Source organism: Eucyclogobius newberryi, unplaced genomic scaffold (genome assembly GCF_026437365.1).
Source record: "Eucyclogobius newberryi isolate DKJ021-1_F unplaced genomic scaffold, fEucNew1.0.hap1 SCAF_13, whole genome shotgun sequence".
Lineage (NCBI taxonomy): Eukaryota > Metazoa > Chordata > Actinopteri > Gobiiformes > Gobiidae > Eucyclogobius > Eucyclogobius newberryi.
Window position 1 is genome coordinate 9248236 of NW_027315757.1, and position 9382 is coordinate 9257617.

Consider the following 9382-nt stretch of genomic DNA (forward strand, 5'->3'; position numbering starts at 1 on the left):
TCTGCTGTCTGTGCTGCGGGACACAGGCAGGTCGGCCGTGTGTCTGCTGTCTGTGCTGCGGGACACAGGCAGGACGGCCGTGTGTCTGCTGTCTGTGCTGCGGGACACAGGCAGGACGGCCGTATGTCTGCTGTCTGTGCTGCGGGACACAGGCAGGACGGCTGTGTGTCTGTGCTGCGGGACACAGGCAGGACGGCCGTGTGTCTGCTGTCTGTGCTGCGGGACACAGGCAGGACGGCCGTGTGTCTGTGCTGTCTGTGCTGCGGGACACAGGCAGGACGGCCGTGTGTCTGCTGTCTGTGCTGCGGGACACAGGCAGGTCGGCCGTGTGTCTGCTGTCTGTGCTGCGGGACACAGGCAGGACGGCCGTGTGTCTGCTGTCTGTGCTGCGGGACACAGGCAGGACGGCCGTATGTCTGCTGTCTGTGCTGCGGGACACAGGCAGGACGGCTGTGTGTCTGTGCTGCGGGACACAGGCAGGACGGCCGTGTGTCTCTGCTGCGGGACACAGGCAGGACGGCCGTGTGTCTGTGCTGCGGGACACAGGCAGGACGGCCGTGTCACAGTCTGTGTGCATTCTTCTTACGTTGATCCTTTGATGCCAAATGACACCAGACTGAGCAGCTGCCCAGAGCGCCGCGGCGAGGGCAGCCACTTACAAGATGTCAAGAGTTCCGACTCAACAAAAGACACATCACTTTTGTTCCTCACACATAGGTCAGCTGCAAAACAAGTGAAAACAAAGCCAACCCTCCCAGCCACTTGGAGAATCTGGATGAGTTTTATCATCTGTTTTAAGCCCACCCCAGTGACAGTGCCTCAGAGCTGTCCCGGGGCGGCTCAGGTGGAGGGGAGTGTTGGGTGGAGCAGACTCTGCAGCATTCCTCTTCTGTCCTTCTCTTGTACAAAACATTGAAGCTTGAATCTTCAGTTGCACCCGCAGCTCGGCCCGAGGCTCGTGGCGCTGTACACCTTGTGGAAACCTGCATGAATGATACAAAAAACAATAGTAACAACGAGAATCTCTTGTGCGCGGGGAGCCAGTCCCTCTGTCCGTCCTGTTCTCATCTGAAACATTTGGATTTGTCTCTCACGCTCTGAACACCTCCCTGCTTGCCGCGACCGTCTGACGCCGTCAAACATTCCTCTTTTGTAAGTTTCGTTCCTCTGCAATCAAAATCTAGTGTTTCAAAATTCCAATTCCACGGTTAAAGTCAAAAGAGCGTTACTTTTTGCTTGCTTGTTTGTATGTTCCGTGCCAAATGCTGCCACCGTTGATATTGCACATGTTTTTTCTTATGGGAACTTTTTGTAACAATGGCAGTGATGCTACAGGAATGCAGGGTATGAGGATGAAGACATAGGGACGAATCGAGCTCCAGATACATTACGACAATTACACAAATAGAAAGTTGGCAGACCATATCTTGCAAATGTCTTCCAGGGTTTGGGGTTCCACAGATGTCAAACGGGCGGACAAAGCAGAGAGGTGTTCAACATTTAAAAAGAAGAATGGTGAATTTTGTTTTGAAAAAAATATTCACAGTAATGATGATGATGGTGATGATGATGTGTTTTGAAACTCGCACATGTGTTACTATGTCTGGCCACAAGGGGACGCCATATCCCACAGGTGTGCATTGTGGGGAAATGAGTTTGTAGCAGCAGCAATGGTTCTCAAAGTTTGAATAGAAAATATTAGTTTGGGGTTTTTCGAAGACCTTGTGCAAAAAAGAGGGCTAAACTTTGATTACAATTCTGGATATTGAGTTTAAATATTAGACTAAATAGATGTTAATTTAGGATTACACTTAAGGACGGTTTAATAAGTCGGTAATACATAATAATGTCATTTTCTCAGCAGCAGACGGTTAATGCTGTGTGTCGGGTCCAGAGGGACGCTCTGCTACGATTGGTCATTCAAAGTTATGAAGTTCAGGGTAAAGAGTAAGATTAGGAAAGGGTTAGGGTAAAGGGGTAAGGGTAGGTACAACGTTAGGGTAAAGGGTAAGGTTAAGAACAACGTTAGGGTAAAGGGTAAGGTTAAGAACAACGTTAGGGTAAAGGGTAAGGTTAAGAACGTTAGCGTGAAGCAGTAATGACATTGAAAAACAAATGTATGCCCAACCAGCCTAATCTCATCTTAAACATAAAGCAGTCAAATTATAACAGTTTAGGCCAGTTTAGTAACAGAAGTGAACTCATTACCACGGCAACCAGATCACTTCCGTCCCTCCGGACCTGACATTCTAGCACTAACCCCTCGGGAATGACTGAGGGAAATGTGGCTCCTCTAGGTCCTGTATTTGATGTTATTCTGTCAGCTGGGAATAAGATGTATGTGTGTAATATGTTACGCCTCATCCAAGTGGCTTCTCCAGTTCATCTTCTCTGCCTGAAAGGGAAACTAGCCCACCCTATAGTTTTTTACAGTAAGAAGTATGTGTTTTTAGTCTATGAACAACAACTGACTGTAAACTAGTTAGTGTTAGGTTTAGTGTAGTTAGCTCCTCCCTTCAGACAGATATAAGGCCAAACTCACTTCTTTATAGAGACATGTCATGTGCCTTTTTTCGGACCCAGTAATGTAAGTAACTTAAGAGTTAATTCATGTTTTAAAGCCATTATTAATGGTAAATATAAATATGTGCATCTCATTAATGCTTATTCCACATTTAATGATTTGCTTATTTTATTATTTCATGAACCTTTTTTTGTGGGTCGATATTTTATTTATTTTATTTATTTTATTTATTTTATTTATTAGATCAGATCCTTGTTAGAGGAGCTGAAGAAACTACTTGGATGATGAATCATATTCACTCTTGCTCGTGCTATGGAGTGATTACACAGACATCTTACTATATATATATATATATATTTGTATTATAATGTCATCTACAAACAACAAAATATCTCATCCAAATACAGTATTTTTTGTTTTAAACCTCCAAACCTTTACCCATGGGACAGTTTGAGAACCACTGCTGTAGATCATCCAAACTCAAATCCATTTCCTTGACGTTTGGCTTGAGCTGTAGTACCAGCTGTGACCTGGTGAGGGCGCTGTGCAACAAGAATCCAGTCCGTCCTCGTTACTGGTGTAATCCTCCCTGACCCCGCTCCTGAGAATCCATTCCAGTTCTCCCTTCTCTCTCTAGTGGACCACGAGGCTTGCGTTTGCGAAAGCGGAAACGTGAACTTAACGATTTTATGTGTCGCCCCTTAATGTGGGTTTTGGAGAAAAAAAAGAACAAAAAAAGATGTCCCGGCTGTGTTACGGCCTTCATCTTCTATGTCAAGTATTTCTTATTTTTGATTTGTTTGGATTGTTTTCTTCTTTTTATTGCGTGTTTCTATGTGTGCCTCAAACTAACACTTTTGTCACTAATGCACACCACCGTCTGCTCGGGTTTTGTTCATTTAAGTGATTTTTTTTTGTTTTTTATTTGACCTATTTTTGACCTGGAGGCCTATCACACATTGACCAGAGAATGCACCGAAAAAATATGAAAAAAATGACGAAAAAAAACAAACAAATCACATGAAAAGACTAACTGCCTAAATGTGTCTTTCCAACCTCAGTGGAATGTCACGGTATTTTGTTCATTTCACTTTAATCAGAAAGCACAGGTATGTAGCTCCTGGTTTGCTCGTTTTGAATGCGTTTTAATGGATGAATGGGTGAATTTCTGATAAAGAATTCCGCTTGCTTTGAGGTCTTGATTTTGTCTCCAGAATTGTTTTTTAAAAAGTGGCGTGAGTTTTGTACGGGCGAGTGTGCACCTGATGTCAACGTGTCCCACATCCATGTGTTTTGTGTGTATGCTGCAGTGAATCCACTAACACGCTGATTAACCACAACAAGTCTTTAAAAAGCAATGTAAAGCCGCTACTGAGAAAAAAAAACGTTTTTTTTTAAATACAAAAGATTTAAAAGGAAAAAATATATAGTTACAGAAATGCATGTGCTATGTGCATGCCACACCGTGGGTTAACAGTCATCTTCAGGACATAAAAGAAAATGAATTCAAAGGAATAAAAGATATATAAATAGATAGACGTTTTTAAAGTTCTTTGCTTTTTTCTTCTATTTTTGAAAACAAAAAATGTGAAAAACGAACAAAAAAATCTCTAAAGTGTAAAGTTCTCGTCTGTTACATGGAGGTGGAGGCACAACACCACCATGTTCCGGACACCACAAAAAAGAGCTGTTTTTAAAGACAAACGTAGAGAAAAGTAATCCTAGTGGAAGACGGTGTCTGTATCTGTGGTGTCCGCGCAGGGGTCAGGGGTCAGCGCACGCTCCTGCCCCTCGCACGCACGCCCCGCCCACACTCTCTCACTCTCGACCTGTCACAGCGATTTCTACCAGTGCATTTTGTAAACCGAACAGAACTCTTCCTAAAGAATAAAATCCAGAGAGAATGCACTCCTCCCCGGCTCCGTGTGCTTCTTTATGTCACCTCCACCTGTACACGCCCCGCCCAGTCCAATGCTCACTATATCTGCAATAAAACAGCCAATTTATGCTAATTACAATATTTGTCCCAAAATGATCCAACGACATGTTTTACTCTTACTTACTCATACTGTCAGTAAGAGCAGCGTCGTAGTAGTAGTAATAATAGTAATAGTAGTAGTAGTACTAGCAGTAATAGTAATAGTTGTAATAGTAATAGTAATAGTAATAATAATAGTAGTAGTAGTAGTAGTAGTAATAGTAGTAGTAATAGTAATAGTAGAAATAGTAGTAGTAATAGTAGTAATAATAGTAGTAGTAGTAAAAGTGATGGAAGAAGTAATAGTTGTATTATGTATTTGCAGTAGCACCACAATAATGCAATCCATCACCATAATATGAATTTACTGTATATTAATCGTAAAATGACATATTTTCACGCCTATAGTGGGTGTAATGTGAGTCATATTGCACTGAAACATAAACTTCTGTGTAAAAATAAGTAAGAGTTTGATATAAAAGTACTGTAAACTGCTCAGGGAGGTTACGGAAGGACTTGACTTGTACAATGAATGAACATATGGCAGTGACTAAATCCCCAGCGTGTCCTCGCTCACCTCTGCGCTCATGTCTCAGGAATGCACTTGACACAGTACTACACGTGTTCAGACCTAAGGATTTTTGTAGAGGTATTGTAGTATTCTTGAATAAGGTAATACCCACAAAGGAATACATTTTGCACATTTTGCATTTTTTACACGCCAAAATCTGATCATTATCTGATTTCTGCTGCTACAATACTACAACAACAATTAAAGTACAACAACTATTGAAGTACAACAACTACTTCCACAACTGCTACATCAATAATTGCTACTACTACACATACTACAGCACCAAACCACTGTAGTACTCCTATCTGCATGTATGTACTTTCATGCTTATGTTGTTCACACAGGGAAATTCCCCATGAAAATTTTGGCTTAGGTATTTTGGACATTTTCAGAAATAAAATTGTCAAAATGCTTAAAAACATCATATTTAGCAGATTTTTTCTATATATTGTTTGTGCTGAGTGTCAGTTATGAACAAATTTGAACAAATAAACGTGCTTTTTGATCATATCGCCCCAAACGTACTCATACAATTAATACAATACAAGTGTCCCTTTATTTTATACTTTTGATACTACATAAAAAAATACACAAATCAGGCTTCCTCCAGTGTTTTGAAGCTAGATTTGAGTATTTATTTATTCTGTGCATTTCAGTGAGGTAAGTCCTAATCACCAGACGACAGCAGCTCAGACATATAACGCCACCTAAACAATTAGAACAAGTCCATCGCCTTCAGCTTCACTTAAGCCTGAACGATTCAAACGCACCAGTGATTTTAGTTTGTTATTCTCTTCTGTGATTGAAAAAGCACAAAAAGTCAAAAGTGTTTTTGCATAAATCCACTCTCCTCCTCGTTTAGAGGCGACCTGAGGATATGTTAAGTCTCTGTTTATTCATTCATGCTCATAAATTCCATTAGAAACATTGAAAATGTCTGAAATTTTCCTACACTATTAATCACACACATCTCTTGTCAGTTTGCAATTATAGTACTACTACTACTACAACTACTACTTATACTGTTACTGCAAGTGCAACTACTACAGCACTTTTCACACATTTTCGTATCTGCTTATGTGCTCCACCACCAGCACTACTAACTACAAATACTCATGTTTTGTAATTGAGGAACGTTTTTCGTGTGGATTTTTGAACATGTACTTGTACTTCAGTGAAAATGTTAGCGTTTAAAAATCCTGTGAGTATTGTGTACGGCACATTTCACACTGACAAACGCTCCAAACGACACTGCATCGCCTGCTCTGATCAACAAGAGCTGACGACTAAGCAAAATTGTTGTTTAAAAGTGACAGGTAAATACTGTGTACTTTTGACTTTTACGCAGGTGCAGTTATGTACTTGTAATTGAGTACATTTTTGGCCACAAACTGTACTTTTACTTGATTTGCAGTACTCTCTCCACCACTACCACGAAGGCCACGTACACACTGCAGGTCTCAACGCTCAATTCAGATTTTTTGAAGATGTAAAATCAGATCTTGATCCCATTTGACGCAAAAAAAATCAGATTTGACCAGTGTGTGACCGTGTACTACTCCTACCAGTCATACTACTACTACAAATACCACCACCACTATTAATACTTCCACACACAGCTGTACTCCGTGTGTGTGTGTATTTTCAGACATGCCCAGACCGGCTCCCACCCCTCCCCCACGCGCCGTGCCCATTCACATTCCTGTCTCTTTTTACACACGGCCCCTCCCCCACCCACACATCCTGCAGAGGGGGGGTGCGGGTGAGGGGGGGGGGGGGGGGGTGCGATTTCTATGGCGACCGGGCAGAACACCCAAACACAGCCGCACGAACAGCCGCTTGTTTACAATCACAAGAACTCGGAAATGTGCTGCTGTTGTTCTTCCTGTGTCAGTTATTTGTGTCGGATGAACGTTGAAATCACCCGAATAATGAATAATGATCATTACTGTCACAACTGTCGTCTTAAATGTATAAGAAATGGATTTAAATATAAGAGTTCATCATAAAATCTCAGCTTTTTTGTTTCAATTGCACTAAAATAAAAACTATATTAGTAAATTGTAATCGATAATGTAATTGTTGTGTTTCAAATGACATTTACATGTTTTAACAAGTCAATGTAAATTATTTTAAAAAATAAAAATAACTAAATTGTGAGGCACCACATATATTATTGTTGCTGCAGAAACTGAGCCATACTTTGGAAATATAAAAGTATTATGTAAAATTGTTTTTTAAAAGCGCAACTGACTGGTATATTTACAACGCTTTAGAATTAAAATGACACTTTCCAGTCACATAAATCTTTGTTTACAACTACATTTTAGGATTATAAGCGACTCACCAAACGTTTAGCTCCATTATAGATTTATTTAACCAAATAAAGACTAAAATATGCTGACAGAAGGCTTCTATAAAGAATATTTATGAATTGCTTATTCTCTTTTTTTGTTTAAACTCCACAAATTTCACCTCTTTTTTAAAATAAAGTCTTTTTGCCTGTGTTTTAGAATCAGTCTAATCCAGGTAACATCCACTTCTGAAAATATAACATGTACGACTATGAATATTTTATCCCCCCACGATGTAAACATACCCATTATCTACTTTCCCTGTACAACTGCACCGTAAACCACCACTGAATACTCTCGAATATAATATTTACACCTCAGATCCAATCTCCAGATCGTTTCCCAAATTAGAAAAAGGTAAAAAAACACCAGCCATTGTTGTCCCGGACCAGTCAATGGCTTTACGGCCCTCTTCCCCCCCATTCTTTTGGAGTGCGAGCCCCTTTTGTACCACCGCTTTTGTTGTGTAAATCACTGACTGGGGGGTTGTGGGAGCTCCTGAGATGTTTTGAAGGGGGATTGCACGCTTTTTCCCACCAAAAAAAAACAAAACCCAACCATGACATCAAAACAACACTGAAAAAAACTATAAAAATACCATAACATCAACCTTTTCTTGTACAAAAAGACTTTTAATAATAAATATACTGAGGTAGATCCACTTCACATAGAATTCATCAGCATATTTCCAACTTCAAGAAACTTCACACATATATAAAAAAAAAAAAAAAAAATCTACAATTAGTCCATTTCTTAAGGCAGTGTAAGAATCCAGCACAAACAGTCTCTTACGTGACCCAGAAAAGTAGGTCAAAGTTACTACGGGCACCAGCTGGCGCCGGCCCAGCCACTTCCGGTGCGCGTGGACTTCTTTATTTCACGTAAACGTTTCGCTCACAATAATAAATCACGCAGTCTTTGTTTTCCAGAACGTTCAAACGCCTTTTCACGTCACGTTCGTCGCGTCTTTCCCTCAGCACGCCGCGATGGCCATGGGAACCGGGATGGGGGATGGGACGGCCCCGAGGTCACCGCACGTCACGTAGTCCACCAGCGCCGCGAGCTGCGTCTGGAAGTCCAGCTTGGCCTTTTTCAGCGGTAAAAAGTCCGGTACCGCCGACGTTTTGCCGCGCCGCTTCCTCGACTGCTGCGCGTACGTCAAAGTGTTCTCCGGGGCCGGCCGCGTGAGCGCGTCGCCCGGCCCGGCTTCAGTCTGTGGCGCGGCGCTGTGCTGGAGGTGCTGCTGCGGGTGGTGCTGGTCGTCTGAAGCCGGCGGAGGGTCCGTCTGCGCCGGGTTGTCGCAGTCCGGGACCCCGCTGTGGTAGTAGGCGTCGTCCTGCGCCGCGGCGTGGTGGTACATGTCCCGCGCGCTCTTCATGACCAGCGTGAGCAGCAGGCTCCGGTGCAGGCGCAGACCTCCTCTCTGCGAGCGCGAGCTGTAAAGTTTCCCCAAAGCCACGACCATTATCCGCTTGGCCTCGGCGCCGACCTCCATGATGAGCGCGAGCGGGTGGAGGTCACTTCAGAGACGCGTCCGAGGGGGAAGAACACACGGGGGAAGTGTCCGAGGTGCGCACGCGGGTCACACACACACGCAACCTGAGTCCCGGGACAGCAGACACAATACAGACGGGGAGGCACGCGCGGCGGGTACTTATAACCTCTGTGACGTCAGCGGCAAAGCGGAAGGAGAGTCAGCTCTGGAAGAAAGAATGAAGAATATAGTCTAAATAATAAAAAAATATAAAGTCTAAAGAATACAGAATAAAGTCTAATTACTTTGCAATTCATGTGCAATTACTGTCGTGATCACATGCAATGGTATTTATTTATTCATTTATTTTATCTTTATTATTTTTCCCCTCCATCCCTTGTTGGGTAATGGGAGGTTTTGTCTATAAGAGATCTTCTACTGAAAGTGTTTTTCAGACTTCCTATAAGTGATCTGTTCT

At 42.3% G+C, this 9382-nt stretch overlaps 1 protein-coding gene across 1 annotated transcript; it reads right to left on the minus strand.

The window, feature by feature from the left end:
- Positions 1-8041: 8041 nt before the first annotated feature.
- LOC140357582 (immediate early response gene 2 protein-like) lies at positions 8042-9067 on the minus strand. Its single transcript, XM_072442102.1, has one exon. The coding sequence runs from the start codon at positions 8923-8925 to the stop codon at positions 8404-8406; it is 522 nt and encodes a 173-aa protein (XP_072298203.1). The 5' UTR covers positions 8926-9067; the 3' UTR covers positions 8042-8403.
- Between the last annotated feature and the right edge of the window lie 315 nt (positions 9068-9382).

Bases quoted from the DNA above. Each gene is read 5' to 3' on its own strand.
- LOC140357582 (XM_072442102.1), bottom strand. From the start codon at position 8,925: ATGGAGGTCGGCGCCGAGGCCAAGCGGATAATGGTCGTGGCTTTGGGG.